The sequence below is a fragment of the Cajanus cajan genome, chromosome 9 (assembly GCF_000230855.2).
Source record: "Cajanus cajan strain Asha chromosome 9, NIPB_CcT2T_4, whole genome shotgun sequence".
NCBI classification, from domain to species: Eukaryota; Viridiplantae; Streptophyta; class Magnoliopsida; order Fabales; family Fabaceae; genus Cajanus; species Cajanus cajan.
In genome coordinates, this window is record NC_138525.1 from 26699868 (window position 1) to 26719205 (window position 19338).

At 32.9% G+C, this 19338-nt stretch overlaps 2 protein-coding genes and 1 long non-coding RNA gene across 3 annotated transcripts; 1 reads left to right on the forward strand and 2 right to left on the reverse strand.

Moving 5' to 3' along the window:
* Positions 1–393: 393 nt before the first annotated feature.
* On the forward strand, positions 394–6129 carry LOC145952203 (uncharacterized). Its single transcript, XR_014429876.1, has 2 exons — positions 394–2458; positions 5703–6129. It is a non-coding gene; the product is annotated as an uncharacterized LOC145952203 (long non-coding RNA).
* Positions 5836–10160, reverse strand: RPA2 (replicon protein A2). The gene is made up of 11 exons (XM_020347125.3): positions 10016–10160; positions 9775–9889; positions 9476–9586; positions 8954–9051; positions 8756–8797; positions 8604–8681; positions 6970–7045; positions 6645–6743; positions 6481–6560; positions 6272–6340; positions 5836–6184 (listed from the first exon to the last, which is right to left on the reverse strand). The coding sequence occupies exons 2-11, from the start codon at positions 9877–9879 to the stop codon at positions 6109–6111; spliced, it is 834 nt and encodes a 277-aa protein (XP_020202714.1). The 5' UTR covers positions 9880–9889; positions 10016–10160; the 3' UTR covers positions 5836–6108.
* Positions 10161–12639: 2479 nt separating this feature from the next.
* GTA2 (global transcription factor group A2) lies at positions 12640–19154 on the reverse strand. The gene is made up of 22 exons (XM_020380369.3): positions 18744–19154; positions 18153–18394; positions 17919–18065; positions 17674–17832; positions 17510–17593; positions 17327–17397; positions 16878–17232; positions 16607–16762; positions 16406–16503; positions 16263–16311; positions 16026–16178; positions 15798–15941; positions 15617–15710; positions 15335–15499; positions 15213–15258; positions 15035–15129; positions 14835–14913; positions 14431–14485; positions 14233–14347; positions 14001–14144; positions 13349–13446; positions 12640–13261 (listed from the first exon to the last, which is right to left on the reverse strand). Exons 1-22 carry the CDS (start codon positions 19078–19080, stop codon positions 13016–13018), a joined length of 3132 nt encoding a protein of 1043 aa, XP_020235958.2. The 5' UTR covers positions 19081–19154; the 3' UTR covers positions 12640–13015.
* Between the last annotated feature and the right edge of the window lie 184 nt (positions 19155–19338).

The following is a 19338-nucleotide window of genomic DNA, read 5'->3' on the forward strand; positions in this document are numbered from 1 at the left end:
ATGTTTTCTCAGGAATTACCACGTTCTTCTATGTGAGGGATTTTGGACTAATTAATCTGAGGTTATAATTAGAATCATTAATCACTTTTAAATTATAAAATAAAGTAGCATACAATTTATCTCAACTTTTTTAATAGTATCTATTTTGTCACACTATTTAATTTGAAGCACTAAAATATAGATGTTTTTTCATATTTTTCACTTCGAAAATGTAAAGGATATATTACTACCATGTTACAAACAAAAAATTTGAGAAAACACACAAGATTTAAAAATGAACACAAGTAAATTAGAATAATCGTGTAGTTTAAATCACATCAATCTCTTGCTATATATTTTCACAAGTAATTGATGAACACGTATTCTAGTTTAGTTTTGTATAAATATTTGACTTACATAGTTTAGGAGAAATATATAACGCACATATATAAAGTGACATCCCTAAGAATTCAAGATTAATCTTTTTCCTATGTAAAATCTAGCAAAATATAATGACTATTTACAATCTATTTACATAATAATATAAGATATTATAAAATTCAATAATATAGATTTGATAAAAAAATATAAAATAAAAAAAATAACCCATCACAACAATTTGTGATTCAATTATTAATATGAAAATTATTGAAAAATATAATATCTTATTATATAAATAGATAATAAATTATTACTACATTTAGTTGGATTGACATAAAAGAGAGATTAATCTTGAACTATTAAGAGTGTTAGCTTATAATGTGTAGTTAATTAATTTGCTCTCAAAGTTTGCAAATCATAAGAGAGGCATTTAATATTTGATTTGATGATAAAAAATAAAAAAAAATCATGCTCACTAACAAATCTTTATCTTTTTATATAAAAGTCTACTTTTTATAAGTGTTTTTAAAAGTTTCTATATAAAAATAAATAATTACTTCTAATAAAACAAAACTCTTAAAAAATACTTTAAATTTGTGTTCAAATAAGTTCAAAGTGCTTATAATCTAACTCCACTGTGTATTAAATTCAAAATAATATATGTGAATTAATTGGAGTTTAAAAAAATGCTAAAGTCATTTGAGAAAACATTGTCTACCCCACATCATCATAATGTTGGTGTGAGTGACTCCAAATACTTGCGAGTGCAGTATGCTGCAAGAATATGTCATGTCCAATGGAAAACAAACAAACCAACAACACTTCCAATAGCTTGTGTGTTGGTGAAAGAGAGAAGGTTGACTGAGTCAGAGAGAATCCCGCAGCCAATGAATATGCCAACAGCTCTTGTTCTTCTTCCACTCTTAGATATCATGAAATTCTAATTTCAATTAAAAAACAATGCCATTAAAAGTGTCTAAGATGTTATACATTACATAACCTTTTCCCTTTAAAGTACTTTATACATAGTAAGAAGAAAATAAGGTCACCCAAGTCATCCCGTTTCCTATGATATCATTAAATTTGATAATAGTTATTGCAAGAGTCTAAGTGATAGGTGGCATAAATTTTATTATGCTAAGTGGCACAAAACTTAAGCAACCTTTATCATTATTATTATTATTCTTGTGCATAAATATTTTGCTTTAAAATGAAGAAAATCAAAGTGTTGTCAAGTATAAAAATGCAGACCACGCATTGTAATGGATTGGGAATGAATATACGATGTTGTGTGTGAGTTGAGAGTTGAGAGAGAGACATAAAGGCAAGGAAAGGAGAGATGGGGCTTCACGTGAGGCTGATTGTGAAAGGTACATATCGAAGCCATGGTTGCCACGTGCTCCCAACACAATCTATAATATTATATTCTGCCATCAAAATTATCCACAATTTCTTTCTTGGAATAATAATAACTCAAAGGATTTTTATTTTATCCACAACTGTAAGAGTGTCAGAGCCTCATGGGACCATATAAAGATACAATTTGTCTACATTTAACTCCTTTCAGATTTATATATATATATATACACATACACCCATGTCCAAATTCATGTCACTTCATACAAATCTGTCGTATAAAATCAGCCACCATACTTTTTTTTTATCAATAAAACATATACTAATAATGATATGAAGAATTTTACAAAATTATTTAATTGCAATACAACTATTGATTTTTATCATAATTATTTTAATATGACAAGTTTTTTACAAGACAATCCTACCATATAAAATGTGACGTGGTTAATATATAGCTTTATTCTTAAATAATGTATTCAGGAATTTATATATGATAAAAATACCATTTCTTTTGTCAACTTTTGTATTTTTCTTTTATCTTTCTGAATAAAACTAATAATGTACATGTGGTTGTCTTTCTTGTAACTGGCACATTCCTCTTGCTATTCTCACTATCCTATCTCTTCCTCTCCACACTCGGTGACACTTTTTTGTTTCTCCACACTTTCTTTTTTAAGCAACAGATCTGAAACAATTGTATTGCTGGAAACTCTTTTTCTCTTCCATTGGGTCGTTGGAGGTACTCTTACAATTTCCTTTCTTTTATTTTCACTTCCTTTTTTTGTTATTTTGTCTTTCTTTCTTGAATTGTGTTGCACAAACGATGCTAGATAATATTTTTGATGTTGTTTCAAGTGAGAGAAAAAAAAACTGAAGGAAAAACTAATTTCTTGTAAATTGAAGAGTCTAGATTACCATCTTATCCTTAACTAAAGAGTAAAAAAGCATCCTCATATCAGTTGGAAGAAAATTGAAGGCTCTTTTCTCTTAGCACCAATCTTAGCCAACAAATCTGCACATAGATTGTCCTACCATGAAGTCTGATATATCTTGCAACTATAACTGATTGCATAAAGTCTGATATATATCTTTCTAAATATTTTTTTTTTCAGTGTTACTATTTAACAAAAATTGTAAATATACATGTAAGGTTCATATTTTACAGTGAAAATAATTGAGATGCTAGTCTTCACAGAGTCCTGAGTCCTGACTATGCAGCTATGTTAAATACTCTAAGGAAGAACTTTATCACTTATAGTGATTCTGTCCGACTCAAACAAGATTGTTTTCTATGAAAAGTACTTGTGGTATAAACCAAAAAAATAATTGAGACAGTTATTAATAATATTTTTAGGGGACAATTTTGGAGAAAGAAATTTCCACTCAGGATTTATATAATTTTCGTTGATTGAATAAACTTTGAATTGCATTAAATAAAAAATACACGACATAATTTCATACTTTTTTAATAAATTTTAATAAGGAGAAATATTATGCAGACAAATGATTCCATTTTCCTTTAATTTAACTCCATGTAGTTTTAATGTATGATCTTGCTTGTCTTGTCTTCTGATTTTAATTTGTTATTGTTAGACTCTACGTTTGTACATCTGTTATAATTGTTATGTTGGAGTTGTCTTGGCTTATGATATATTTGAGAACTAAGAAATAGAAGCAAGGATGATAGCTTGGATTCTACCTTCTGAATGATGACTTTAAAAGTAGCACTAGACTTGAGAAATTATATATGCCCCTAAGGTGTTTGTAAAAATGGTTGAAACATTTAGTTTTAGTTTGTAAAGTGTAGAGGACTCTTTAATGATTTGCAACTTTCTGATTCATAAAAGCAAACTACGTATTTGAATTTGATTGGAAAGGTTGTTTTTGGTGTAAACGGTAGGATATTGAACATACCCCTCTTATTTTAGTGATGAAACATAATTTTGTATTTTGGTTCCTTTATTTATTTTTTTAATTAGGTTTTTGGATTGTTGCTTTCTGGGCTCACCATTTTTTCCTCCATGATCATTTCCCATGGAGCCATTTGAAAATGTCACTAATTAACCATTTGAGACAGCAAAGAAGATTATTCTTCAAGCATAACATATACTTTTCCAACATTTTCTTTCATACATGTTTTGTTTGAATTTGATATACTTAAATAGGTTTTTTTTTTCATTCGGAACTTCACTTGGATATTTTTACAATGCATATTGGCTTCAGTAGAAGAATGCAAGATTTAAAATGAATGGAAGAAAACGTAAATGACTGCTGCCCATCTCAGTTACATATAATTAGTAATTATAGGTGTTGACCTTGTTGTTTTCATTACTATGAATCTGTTTAAATATAATTTAGAAGTATTTTTGAGAATTCATCTACTGAAAATAAAAAGTATTTAATTTATAGTAGAAAAACTCTCAAAAACATTTTTAAACTTGTATTCAAATAGATTCTATGTTTATTTAATGATTGTTCGCATTCTCCTCTTCTAGTAAAGGTTGTGCATACCATGGAGCAGCCTTGCTGCTTTTTCTTTTGTTTTAGTTTTGTATATATAAATGGAATACTCATATTTGGTGTCCAGTTTTTTTAAGACATTTATACTTCTCTATCATATTTCAATATATTCTTACTAATGTATCTTTTAAGGATAAAATAAGGGGGGAAATGTATACCCAATAAGTTACCTATCCACTCCAATATTAACTGTCCACATTTTTTTATGGAGGCACAGAGTGTTTCCAGTACTAGTTAAGAGTAATGAATCTTTACGAAGGAATCTCCTCAGCATCAAACAATGTTAGTACTATTTGCCATAGGATCAAACTCAAACATGCCAGGCTTTCAAATGAGAGATGTGATTGAGTAGGGGAAGAAGTACTTAATTTGACTGTTAAATAAAGGCTATGTTTGTGACTCCAACCGTACTTCAAAAAATACAAGTGAAATGTTTCTCTTAATGGACAATCAATGTACATTCACCAGCTAGAAATGACAATCCAAACAACCTTAAAGATATGCGTACATGAGGAATGCCAAACTAATAATGCTAGGACCGTTGTTTATATTATTATACATTTAATTGCACTTTTGTCTCATTTTACATTTAAAAAAGTAGGCAATCTCAGTTACCTATTATATGCCTAATTGCTTATTAGGTTCATTGTAACTTTTTCCATTTTCGGTTATTTTGAAAGATCAAGCAAATGTTCATTTTACTTCTCTGGATAATCCTAAATGAAACTAGCTTATGAGGTGATAGAATGCAAGTACTATGTTACTTGAATGTTGCGCAGAGCAGTTTTATGGGAGTTTTTTTTTTTCCTTTGTAAAAAATATTTCAATCTTCCAAATGATGGTGTTTATGATCCATGGTATATATTGCTTTCGCTATAGGAAATATAATTTTTTTTTATAAAAGTACAACAGAATAATTTATAATAGAAGAATTTTAGATTACAGTCATTTTCCAAGGAAGAGATACAAAGTTATCAACCAAAACAATGTAATCTTAATTACTCATGACTTCGCTTCAGAATATGGTCAGGTTTGTGACGATGAATATCTTCTGCAACCAATCTATGGGTTTTCCTTCTGAAAACAATTTCTGATTACCATTTCTCCTCTAATTGATTAATCCTATACTCTTGAATGCGGCAGTTTTGGCACTGAAGGTGATTTGTCCGGACAAAGATAATCGGACTTCACATCACAGAACTGATGCTAAAAACCTAAGATATTTGGATATTTTTTTAATGTAGTTTACCTTAGACTCAAACATATAGATTAAATCAAATCATCTTATTTGATTTGGTTTGTCGCGTCCATGAGTTGGTTCAATCCAATAAATTTCTTAACATAGAAATCATGCCTCAACACATTGCAGTTCCTATAAGACGCCAAAAATAACAATCATGAGCAAGACTTTTGTTGAAATTATTTTAATATTATCCTAATTTTTTTATTTATTGTGCTTACAGGCCTGATGCAAGAATTACGAACTACTCTCCTTGAGGATTGTCCCGAGGCCAAGATTGAAATCTTTTAGCGCCACAAGAATATAATTCTTTCTGCTTACTTCTCTTTGGGGTTATTGGTGCGACGATGGAGACATTAAAAACAAAACCTAATAAATATTTTCAAAAATATAGATCTGAAAATAGAAGTCGTTTCCAAGAAATAACAAAAAAATGGAAGTACATATTTTTTAAAGCAACCTAGCATCATTTAACAAGACGTTAGAAGTGGTTCTTTCGATTTGGGCACACCATAGTTCATCCATAAACTTATCTACATCTCTAAGCTTGTAATCAAAACAGATAACGGCTCGTTTCCTAGTATCCAGCTCGATACTCAGCTATATTTCTCATCAGATTACATGAAATTTCAAGCTTGTTTGTAATGGTAGTCATCTATGGTAGAGTATACTAAACCATCATCTCCAAGAGTCTTCAGCGACAACCTGGCATCATAAACAGAATAGCCGAGTTACATCATGAGCAAATGCTTCACGTAATATCAAGACAAAAGGATACGTAAGGGAAGTGACATGATCTTATCCATTGGAAGCTTGAGCTCTCGTGATAGTTCATTAACATGTATTCCACGTTCATCTGACCTGCAATTTAAAACCAAATTTACAAAACATTCAGCATCATAACTCAAAGTTAATTGTGTGGTGAGAATCTAAATAATCCTACATTTGTTGAATATTAAATGAATGGTATGAAGCAAAAACACTTTGAATGTACAACTTACATATCTGAATGCTGATGTAGGTAGTCAATAACCAATTTATCACAATCCTTAAGTCCATCCACGCTATATTGTGCATATCCCTGAAATGAGGAAAATCGTATCATCAATCATCAATCCAAATAAATAAATGTAGCAAATAACAACTGTCATATCAAATCTCATACTGGATTTGATGATGGTGCCTGAGATCCATTTGGTTCACTTTTGACAGGAGTGTTAAAAGACGTAACAGATGAAGGATTTGTTGAAGTGATTCCTTCCACCTATAATCCAAACAAAAGGAAATACATTTTAAATAATAAGTATGTGCACTTGAGCAAAGCACATAGCTGTGCATGTCGATGGTGAACACTTCTAATGATCCTATAAATGGATTATACACAATACTCGATTTACAGAATTCCTGGGAAATTTATGCAGTATCCACTGCCATCAATCATCATACTATGATCTAATACTATGCAGATGGAATGAAAAAATTGTGTGCACCTTTACTTTGGAGCGGAGATGGCTATGAATGCAATCAATAAAGTGAAAAGGGATCTCATCAAAGTTTGTCACGGGCCTGTGAAACACCACAAATATGAAGTAAGCATATGATAAAACCATCAAACCAATTTGCCAAATATTTTTTTCTCAAACCAGAGAAAACTGCATATATCATAATCTGGAAAATTCCTTTTCAGTGACAAGATATCACGAACGCTTTGTAATTCACAAGTAAACATGCCATTCTGAACAAATATAACTTCAACTTAATGCATAATACAATTTCAAAAATACAATAGGAAACAGAACTAAAATCAACAAATTACGCAGCTTTTGATCTAGTGACATGAATTAATATCAATTATGCTAAAGGTTATAAATGTTACTCGGTTAACTCCAAAATTAAATTTTTTTACAAATTAAACATGTTGCAAAAGGATTTCATCTGAAATCATGCTAAATAATTTAAACTTACACCATGAAATCAAAACTACAAAATCTGTGAGGTTAATAAATCTACAGATTTATAAATTACTGTGAAAAGGAAACTCTGAAAAACTTTGAATATCTAGATAATCTTAATAATGACCAGCAGAAACACAAAAATACCCAAAAGACACTCAGCAATCCACAACTTATAGGTACCTCCATCTTTTTTTCTGGTTTGCTTTGATGGAAAAAAAATTATAACGGAATAAATGAGTACAAAATGATATGCTTAAATGTTAAATACAACAGAAGAAACTAACATCTAATAAGAACCTTTGATACATCCCAAGTTAAACCTCTTAAAACAGCCAAAGCACACCCCAGAGGAAATGCAGTCCAGTAAAAAACACCCTAATGCATATCAGCAACAGCTCCCAAGCTCAGTGAGAAAACCCACAATTAGCAGGTCTCAAAACATTCAAAGCAACCAAGTAATAGTGCTTTGAATCATCGATGAAATCAATAATCAGTAATATTCTATTATATTCAATGGTTCTACACCCAGGCTGAACACTTTTAACATCTATTCTACTAGCAATAAGGGGAATGAATAATAAGTTGAGTCAATTTTTGAATTGGTTCTGGCAATAAATATCTAACTCCTTGGTCCTTGCATATACCCCCCTCAACCAATTTATATTTTCGTCAATGAAGCCTTCAGTAAGGCACGACATATCTAAGCAAACCAGTGTTGCACCTTGATTGAAGCACCTAACCTGGGAGCAGGTGAGAGCCCCCAAAAAGGTGAATAGCGTTGAACCAAACCCAATCAGCACCTTTTCCTAATACATAATAGTGTATCAACTTTGATGAACCTGACCAACCACAATAATGACCCTGAGAGTCACCCGGTTTTTCAATATCAAATGCCCTGAACATTAGATATTGTAATCTATGCTTTGACCATTTCAAGCTCAAAATGAGCGAGTTATTTGTCACCTCATGCTCTGAACAGAACAATACTCCAAAATCTCAGAACACACTCTAGAACTTCACTCCGTTTTACAATTAGATAGCTAAGGTAATGACATAAACAAGGATTATCTCTTCTTCATAACTGACAGAAAATCACATTTCTCTTGTAACTAACATACAAAAATTAGTAACTGATACAATATAACACAAAAGGGGTCTAGCGCACATGCCTGACAGAGAATGCGACAAGTTGCCTAACTCCTTGAAAGCTCTTCAAATGCCCATAAACACGAACGTACATACCATCACTATCATTAAATAACGAGGTTAGAAATATAACAACCACAAACCCGAACATAAGCTTCCATAGTTAAAAACTTACTTTACTTGCTCCATTTCCTTTGTGTCAAAAGTCTCATTAACCCTAATCAAACAACCAAAAAGAAGTCAGACTACTTTCCACAACATATATTACTGGGAAACTATCCAAAATAGGTCATAAATAGTAAAGATTCAGCACAAGCACACATAAGTTGAAATCAAGTTAAATCCAAAGTAGCATCTAGAATGCACGAAATACCATCTTCGACATTTGATTCGCCCAGTCCCATCATCCAAAACAAAATTGACATCAGTGTTCCTCTCAACTTTCTCATACACCATTCCAACCAGCGTTACCTAAACCAGAAATATATGAAACAAATGTTAAAGCATAATAAAATAAAAATTACGATGTAAAACTAAAATTTTATCTTACTTATTTTACTTGTATAAAGGCCTGTTTGGGTGTCCTTTTCTAGAAGCACTTATAAATATATATATATATATATAAAGAAAAAAATAAAATAAACTTCTCTATAAATTAAGACTAAGTTATGCATAAACTAATTTATAAAAGCTCACTTTTACGAACTTCTCCAAAATCTATTTGTATAAGCTAATTTAAACTTAAGGAAAAACCTATTTCCCTCCTTTCTATTTTTTTCCTGGTAAAAGTGTTTTTAAAGAAATTTATCCAAACACATAATAAATAAAGAACATAGCATAGCATCATCATAAAATACTGATAAGACGAAAGTGAGTAATGAAGCACGAGGCTTACGTTGTTGAGATCTACACCGTTGATGGCAAAATTTGACTTTTCATCACCGGATTGAGAGGCTTCACTTATCTGCTTCACCGTCACCGGCACCAAACCCTGACTGTCGCGGCTCTTCAGCGATCAAACACGGAAACCGAATCAGTCAAGCACAGTGTGTCGCTTCCGAAACACAAAAGAAACAAACATTTACACCTAATTTGGCTATCACCGAAACAATTGACGCTTTAACGAAAGACTTTACTCAACTCACTTTGTGAAAAAACAAATTATCATTCGTTAGAGGAAGAGAGAAAGCGTACCTTGGACGCAGCAGGGGAGGAATCGTTGAGTTGAGAGGGCTGAGAGGACGTGAATCCGCCGCCGGAGAAGGCGGCGGCGGCGTCGAATTGGGAACTGGAGAACATTTGCGAAACCCTAGAGAGAGAAGTGGAAGAGACAATGCTATGTGTTTGTTATGCTTAGCGAAAGTGAAGAACGAAATGAAATGAAATGAATTAATCGAAATATGGGTTTCATTTTGTGTTGATTCCCGCCACTTACGATTCCTTTTTCCCGCGCTGTTTAGGGTTTCAACTTTCGCTACCTCTCCGTGCTGCGAAGTGTCAATGTCAACTAATGCTTTTTAAGAAATTATAAGAGTAAATTAAATTACTCCTCTCTTCCTTTAATAGTAGATAATAATATTGCATAATCTCTGTTAAAAATTTGCAAATTAGCTCATTTAATTAACGTCATTAACAAAAATTGCACTCTTGATATAATTATTATATTATTTATTATTTATATTAAATATAAAATAAATTATATTTTCATTTCAGAGACGTGAATATTATAATATTATTCTCTTGTTATATTAAAATATTTAATTTAACATAACTAAAGAATATTTATTATAAGATTTTAAAATATGTAATTAATTTTAGTAAAGTTCATAATAGTTTTTAAAATAATAATTAAATGTGTAAATAAAGACATGAAGTATTAAAAGTGTAACATGATATGATTATATTTGTTAAAGAGAAAAGTGTTTATTTTAACAAAAGAAAAAATAGTGGTATAATATTTATATTTTTGAGAAAATGTTAGTATAAAGGATGTTTTGTTGATAACTTTTTGTATTACATAACTCTAAAAAAAAAAATTAAAAAGTAGGTAAAATATCATATATTAAAAGGCATGACAATATTATATTTGTATCTCTTGAAGGAGATAAGTGTAACTTAACAAAATAATAATGTTAGATTAGATTTGGATCTTAATGGATTGGTGCTTAATTGTCTACATTTCTCTATTTTTCAAGTTAAGATATAAAATTTGATATTATTATTATTATAAAAGTAGCACAAGAAAAATGACATTATAAAATACTTTAACACTTATTTTCCTTAACTAAGATTTGGAGTTCAATTTTTGATTTAGACAAAAAAAATGTAATTAGAGTGATTAATTTACGTTGAGAATGATAAATGTACACAAAAGTAAATATTTTTTTCTTAACATGATCCATTTCATTCTTAATGTCAAAATTCGAAATCTAAACAACTTAGGTAAAGAACATAAGTTGTTGCCACTTATATTAACCAATGTTAGTATAAAATACACAAGTTTTAAGAATAGGTTTATGAAATTATGTCATCAACTTATTTTTAAATGTGTTTGGTAAGAAGAATAAGAAAAATTAATAAAGTGATAAATTTAATATATTTTTTATAATTTTCTACATTTATTCTAAAATAAAAATGTTATGGAAGTAACACGTTTTTTATGGTGAAAATTTGTTTTTATCAAACATAATAAAGTAGAGAAAGAGTTAACGTAATAATGTATAACCGTCTTTGATAGAGAGTATAAAAAAATATAAATTTTGTGTATATTTATAAAACCAATGTTATTTCAAATAACTCTTCTTTTTTTTTGCATTTTGTCAAACTTTTATATCTTTAATAATTATTTTTAATATTTAATACCTTCTTTTCTTTTTGCACACTAAAACTATAAGTGCAAACACTCTTATTAACCGTAAATTCTCGTCTCATCATGTTCTTGAAAATTTTAATCACATTCTCAAAATCTCAACCTTCTACTTGTTTACACTCAACGGATCAAAATCAATCCAATGTCAATCCTTCGTTTAATTTGATGTAAAATTATCGCTCTTTACTAATTCATATTTAAGAACACCAACATCGACTTCTAGCAGACCATATAAAATATATTTAATAACGTTTTGAACGCAATTGTCAACCGTTTATGTTTTTTCTAAAATCAACATGATATATATAACATTCCAAATCTGACAAGACAACGATTGTCAGAAAAGTTAATTATTTGTTTAATCATATATTAGTAATTTTAATTTTTTTTAACTTTTAATTTTAATTTTAATTTTTTATAGTTTTGTTTCGCATTGGTAAAAAAGAATCACAAAAATAAATAGTACAAATAGATCTCTTAAATTTTATAATTTAATTATTTAATAAATAAGATAATTGCAACTTTATAAATGAACTATTGAAGTATAAGAATGTTGAGTTATTGGTGAAGTCCATTTAATAACTTTTTGAAGGTGCTGGATTGAAGAGATGGTTTGCCTGTGAGGTGCTTCAATTTAAAAAGTTTTTCTGCAGCATAAAACTTCTTTTTTATTTTAAAAAAGAGTTAAAAATGAAGTTGTGTATAAATGGAACGCATTTAAGAACGTTGATACTCTTAGATGCTGAGAAGTGCCTTACATGCAGCATTTCCGGTAGTTGATCTTTTCAGGCCTATATACCATCTACAACACAAAAATTACCTATTTCGAAGTTCGGAAGCAAGATCTTTCTTAAGGGGAATCAAGCATCAAGCTTGTACCATTTAAAGAAAAGTGCCAAATTTAAAACTCCTTGAAAAATAAGTTTATTTGTTTCTCTGTTACAATTAATTCTAGCGCTGCTTTTTTATTTTAACATTCATATAAACAATAAAAGTAACATTTTATTACCACTGTTTCTGTACAACTAGTAAAAATTAAGAAATTAAAATAAAAATGCAACATTTTGCCATTATTATTTATAAAAAATGAGAAGTGAACAGGTAATCAATTTTCCAAAACTGAGGATGTTGTAGTTTAATTGGCCGAAGTACAAGCAAATAAATATCAAGGCATGTGCACAGAACCAATCTCAAAGAGAAGAAATTCACCATGGTTGAAGCAAAACCCAGGTGTATTCCCATTTCTACAGAAATGACCAAAAGTCACTACATTAAGAACAAAACAATTACCTATCGCCTATGCAAAAATATTTTTTCTGAAACACTATTTCCAAATACGTACTATCACAATATGTAAATACATGGATTCCCGATAGTGATGCCTCAACCTCAACATGTTCTTTTGGGTTACCCTAATGTTAAGAGAGACAATAATTATAGTATTTGTTGGAAGCAAATATTTATCTGCAGTTGGAACTTCAGATAGACAGGCAAATGCGCTCGCAACAGTTGAGACAGAAAGGATATGGCATTAAGTAATTTCTTTCTCTACATAAGATAAGCTTATCATGGTTGAGCTAATTTTGCCAAAATAACTAAGTCTAAAATCTTAACATCTAAGGTATCGTCTACCTTTACAATGCCATCGGTGCCATCCACACCAATCAACTTACCAGTGGCACCACGCAATGCCCCACCCATAATCTTTATCTTGTCTGATTTTCTTGGTACCACTGCCTCAATTTCATTAGGAAGGGCTGTGATCGTTTCACCATTCCCACTAGACCCAAGACCTACCTTGTAAGACCCATCCTGAACAAACAATGCCAACGTCATTAAACAGAAACCAAGCAAACCAAATGGAATGTACAAGCAAGCTACTATGTCAAGTCACCATACCGGAAGAACCTCTCTTATAACTCCAATAGATTCGTCTCCAGCCCTGTGTACATTGACTAATATATCTGGCATGAACCATGGCCCTTCATGATCCCCACCTACAAAATTATATGGCAAACTTGAGTAAGAAAAGTACATTATATTTTTTGTTTGTTAATGATCCAATCCGATCAAATTAGTAGTACAAGTAATAGATCCAGTATCATGCTTGGTACAAAAATGGAAAGGTTAACAATTATCCTTATGGGAATGTCTCCATGGTATAGACACGAGACAAGATATGGCGTGTGAACTAAAATCATCCTAATAGAATTGCAAATATATGAACTTAAACCACCTAAATAAATTTGTAGAAATGAATAGCAACAAGAAAACAATGTTTGAATCAGAATAACAACTCCATCCTTGTCCATGTTTGACTAACAAGCGGCACAGACAAATACTTTGTGCTAACAATCATCTTCATATTAAATGAACATAACAGGTGTAGAATAACAATTAAGAAAACCAATGAGGTAAGAGTCGTCCTTCATATCTCAAGGACCAAGCTTTTTGTAACCAAATTAGGTACATCGCAAAGTTGTGGTTTGATAATGTAACCAAATAGACAAGCCAAAAAACAGATAATGTACATTCACAAACAAAAGCTTACCTAAAACTGGAGACATCATGTCCATACCACCTGTGCCCGGAGTCATAGGCTGTCCTCCAGGGGTACCAGGAAGATAAGATGCTGAACTTGGTGTCATAGGCTGCCCACCAGGTGTTGATGGTAAATATGGGCTTGGAGCATTGGCTGCAATTGATTTGATGTATAGAAATATTAGCATAAAAATAGAACTACAAGTATACAACTGATTTGAAGGGACAAGAGGTAGTGCTACCATATGCAGAATTGTCCCGTGGTGTTCCAGCTTCACTATAATTTCCACCGGGGGTGCTTGCCCAACCAGCACCAGGAGTTGGGGCTTCATATGGCCGAGAAGGAGGGCTTCCGGGCTGAAAAGATTAAAAGGGAAGAGACAATAAATATGATATGAAGTTGCAGAGTATCTCAAGTCAAGTTTGCTAAATCTCCTGACCTGATACTGTGGACTGGTTCCCCAAGAGCCTGGATTTCCATCTTCCCAGTTATCCCTATTTTACCATAAGAATTCATACATCACACATCACATATGCTACTAGCTTAATAGTTCTGCAGACTGTAATTAGGTAAAAATGCTTTTATCTACCAAATTGCTCATAACCAAAAGCAGTCTAGCTCTAGTAGCTTCTGTTTGGGTCAATGATGCCTATTTGAAAGCTGATTAAATTAGACATTTTATTCTGCGTTTTCCTTTTCTTGTTAGATAAAATAATTTTACAAAGTGCCCCGCAAGGCATACAAATTGGAAAGAAAAATATTTTTATTAAATTAGAAACTGTAAACAAAAATCAGAGAGCAGTATATATTAGCTCAATGAGGAAAAATGATGTTTGGACAAACCTTGGAGGACTCATTGGAGTATAAGGATTCCATGCCCGGTCACGCATAGGTGTCCTCATTCCATCATGAATAGGTGTTGCTAGAAATAGCAGTACATTTAACAATTAGCAGTTAACAAACAGTCAAACATCAGACTCAAGTGTTAATCCTACAAAATAAGTGAAAATCTACAACAATAAAAATTATAAAATCAAACAAACCTCCAGGATCTCTCATAGGAGTCATATATGGATGCAAAGGAGTCCGAGAAGGATGCATTGGGGTTTCACTTCCCATTCCATAGCGAGATGTATCACTGGTAGAACACATAAAAGTCAGATGGTTGAACATCGTCAAATGCACACAAGGAATTCCAAATTATATGTACATATAACTTACCGGTGTGGGGTTACAGCCACATTGTCAGATATATGGTTACGGTCAACTGCAAATCACATTGTCAGAGACCATGCAAATACACAAATGCAAGCAATACAGGTATTTGGCCCACTAAGACATACCTGTCACAACCTTCATTTGGGACTCCAACTCAACACGAACTGATGAGCCTTTGTCATCTATAACACGCCCACGGTAACCTTTATAGGGACCCTGGCGTACTTTAACAGTTGTACCTGCCAAACCATCATGACCCCTTCCACCCCTACCCCTATGTCTCCCTCCAGCTATACCACATCCAAAAAAAAAATTAACATCAGACATGCTACTTGAAAAAAGGTACAACAAAAAGATAGGTTGAATCAATATTCCAGCATATAATACACGGAAAAATTTGGACATACAATCATTTGCCCCTCCTCCTCGAGAAAACCTTCTTGGCGACGGTGGGATACAACTTGAATTTCTAAGACTAGCAAATCTTGAGTATGCATTGCCCTAAAGGAGGAAAGAAATAAATTAAGCAAAACTCTATCACAAGGATAAAGCCAAAAGTTCATACAAATAAACACAAAAACTTGTTACATTTCTGTCACCACCGGAGCGTGAACCTCCCACAACTACACATGATTGGGCCTTAGCACATATAAAGCCTGCATGTTCAAGATGATGGCGATCAAAGATGAACAAGATTCCTCTATATATGTGCTCCACAGGACCTTGTTTTCCCTACAGAAAGAAAACAAATAAATAAATAAATGTGAACAACATTATCTTGCAAGAAACAAATCTAGTCAAAAGACAGAATCTCACTTTGCAGGGACCATCAACAATCCGCACAACATCCTTTGATGATACTGTATTCTTAAACCTATCCTGCACACTTATTTTCTTCTCTATCTTACACTTGATCTCTCTTAATCTAACAAGCACAACTTCTGGTCTGTCGGGAACCCCCTTAAGAACCTAGAAGAAGCAACGGCCATTAATATATTGACAAACATCTCAAAATCTTAATAAAATAAAATGTTGAATCCATAATGTACTGACCTGAAATGCCTCACTTTCTACACGTATTATCACACCAAAGCTCATATTACTGCAACATGTTAAATTAGAAGTGAGAAAACATTGAACCATATCATAGAGAGGCAAGGTGTTATGCCTAATCTCAAGCACAATAAAAGGCTTACTCTAGCAATACAAGATCACGAAGTTCATAGTCCCCAATTCTTGTAACTCCAGTAGTTACTTCTGAACTTTCTACTACATGTTCTGAAAACACGCGGATCTAAAGAGAGGATACTTTTATGTCATTTCTGCACCAAATATAATTAGAAAATAGAAATTCACAAGTCTTTTCAGCGGATCTATATAGAGACCATAAAACTCACATGTTCTTTTGTTGTATCGGATATTAAGATTAGGGCATGTTGCTCCACCTTCACAACCATGCCCGTAGCCCCCTCTTGAGCACCAGAAACAACCTTAACGTGGTTCCCAGGTTCAAAATATTTACAAAGTTCCTTCTCATTCACAGCAATAGTTTTCTGACAAATGAAAAAATGATAATTAGATTATCATGAAAAAAAAATGTTATTAATCATCAACATGCAAAGTGGAAGACCATGAGGGAAAGCCAGTTAATTATTCATTCATACTTACCGGTAGTCCTTCCATTTCTGGTTTTATATGAACATTATCTTCATCAACTTTCTCTACCTTCCCCTTCAAGTTCTTTAAATCGCCCTTGAGAACAATAACAGCATCACCTTTCATGAAATGTCCTTTCTTCCTGTTTGCAAACAAAGTTGACAGACTAGCTACATCACCATCTCCACTCTCACCCGGTTTACGAAATTTTTCAAGCTCATCAAAAGTAGGTTTGATGTTCTGAGCACTGATGGATTTTATTGATACAGTTTTGTATAAGAATCCATCTTTGAACATCATGCCTCCAATTGCATCAAATCGTTCCCCATAGGCATCACGTTTATGCTCTACACGGATGTGCAGTTCCCTGAATGAAAGCATAAATTTAATCAGACCAGGAATGAAAAAGTTTACAAGAAACAGAAGACTTTCGGTAACAGAATGGACAAAACAAGCAATACCTAGCTTCATCAACATTCATAAAACGAGGAGGAGGAACAAAAGCTTTCTTTTTCACAACTTCTCTACCTTCCTGCATGAGACAATTGATTTGTAAAAAAACTCAGGCCATTTAAATTTCTAAGGAGGTTAAACATTTGCCAAATACCAGCATGAATTTAACAAAAAACCACAACATTTCATACCAATTTGTTTGCAAGAGCCTGTAAGTCTATCCTTGGAATTAATTTCACAGTAACCCTCTGCCGCACATTATCGACATCCACTACCTATACAAGAGATATTTGATGGTAAATAAGAAAATAAAATGAATTTTATCATGAAATTTCTTGAATGTGGTGGTGCATACTTTGGCAAGGTCCCCTTTATATGTCCCGATCTTCATTCTGACCCAAGTATCTCTAGCAAGATCAATAGCTTTGCTTTCAACCGAAAGAACATCAGTCATTTCTCTGATTGGAACAAGTGTTATTTTTTGGCCAAATATATTGCGTAGACCTTTGCAAGCCTGAAAACAGATGCAAAATATGAAAAACACAATTTAATCCATAAATATCATTGTTACTAATGTGCAGACATTTCACATTACAATACCTCTCTGACATGGGCTTCTTTATCTGCTTCCACATATATGTAGTTTTTTAGATGATCAAGAGCAATAGCTGATCTGATTTGTAACTCAGACCCCCTATCTATGTACTTTTGCATGAGGCAAACAGCTGTTTCTCTCTCACGACCAATCTAATGAACAAGAAACAAAGATTACATAAAATGTTTCTATATCCTTGCAAGAACAAGGAAATCATCACAAAATGGATAGGATCATACCGCACATTTGACCATCCACAGCTTTGGATCTCTCACAGATGGCAAAAGTGCTTGTTGCTCTACATCTGTGGTTTCTTCATCATAATCCGCCAGACGCCTTCCATATCGTTCCTGGATGCTTCTGGCCACAGCTTCAAGATCCTCATGATCTTCTTGGTGATGAGGAGGAAGCATCCGGCTATTACGCATCCTTCTCCCGTCATCTTCTTCCGGCAGATCAGCTCCACCCTCAACAATGAAGTCTGCATGTTTTAACAGTTCTTAAATTGTCTACAAAAATACCGGAATGGATGTATTTTACACAGTTCTTAACTTGCCTGCATGTTTCAACAGTTCTTAACTTATCTACAAATTACAATTCTTCGAAACCTCTCGCATAATCAACAATACAACCCAAAACATCAAAAACAATAGTCGCGCACAGACAAAGCTAAAACTCAAGGTTCGAATCAACCACAGCCACCTAATAATCATTCCCCGCCGTCTAATTGAAGGAGAACGCAAGCCCTAGAATCTCAGTTCCAACCCTAATTTCAAATCCATCCAATCCAATCGCAACAAAATTAATAATAAAAAAGAAAAAAATCATACCGTCTTCGCCTTCTTCCTCTTCCTCCTCCTCGTCGCTGTCCACAACGGCTTCCTCGTCGAAAAAATTAGAAGCGGAAACCTTCTTGTACTGGCGCCTCCGACCACCGCCTCCTCGACCGTCGAAATCCTCATCGTCATCCTCGTCCTCGTCCTCGTCGACCTCTTCGGCGTCATCGTCAATGAAGCCGGATCTTCGGCGCTTCCTGCCGCCGCCGCCGCCAGCGCGTCCACGGCGGTGGTCCTCTTCCTCCTCCGGTTCGTCGTCGAAGTCGGCGACCTGCTCCTCCTCTTCCTCCTCCTCATACTCCTCGTCGTCGTCCATTCCGCGGTGACTCATTGATAAGCTTGGAATGTGAGTGTGGTTGCTGCTCTGCGCGAGAGGGAGCCTTCAACAGAATTTATTGGGGCATCAACACCCAAGTTACCAATGGAGCTCGTAAAATAATTAAACAGTAAGTTAAATATTTTAGTCTATACATGAAATTGTGAAAATTGGGTAATTCTAGTTGGTCTTTTATATTGCAATTTTTTTTATTTTGGTAATAATTTATTATTATTATATTTTTATTATTTAATTTAAAAATAATATAATTAC

Coding starts and splice junctions, on each gene's coding strand:
- RPA2 (XM_020347125.3), bottom strand. CDS start 9,879: ATGTTCTCCAGTTCCCAATTCGACGCCGCCGCCGCCTTCTCCGGCGGC. Junction 6,561..6,644: donor AGGCACCATCATCAAATCCA/GTATGAGATTTG, acceptor TCCTCATTTCAG/GGATATGCACAATATAGCGT. Junction 6,341..6,480: donor CTACATCAGCATTCAGATAT/GTAAGTTGTACA, acceptor TTTAAATTGCAG/GTCAGATGAACGTGGAATAC.
- GTA2 (XM_020380369.3), bottom strand. CDS start 19,080: ATGAGTCACCGCGGAATGGACGACGACGAGGAGTATGAGGAGGAGGAA. Junction 16,504..16,606: donor CCGATACAACAAAAGAACAT/GTGAGTTTTATG, acceptor TCCTCTCTTTAG/ATCCGCGTGTTTTCAGAACA. Junction 14,348..14,430: donor GAACCAGTCCACAGTATCAG/GTCAGGAGATTT, acceptor TAATCTTTTCAG/CCCGGAAGCCCTCCTTCTCG.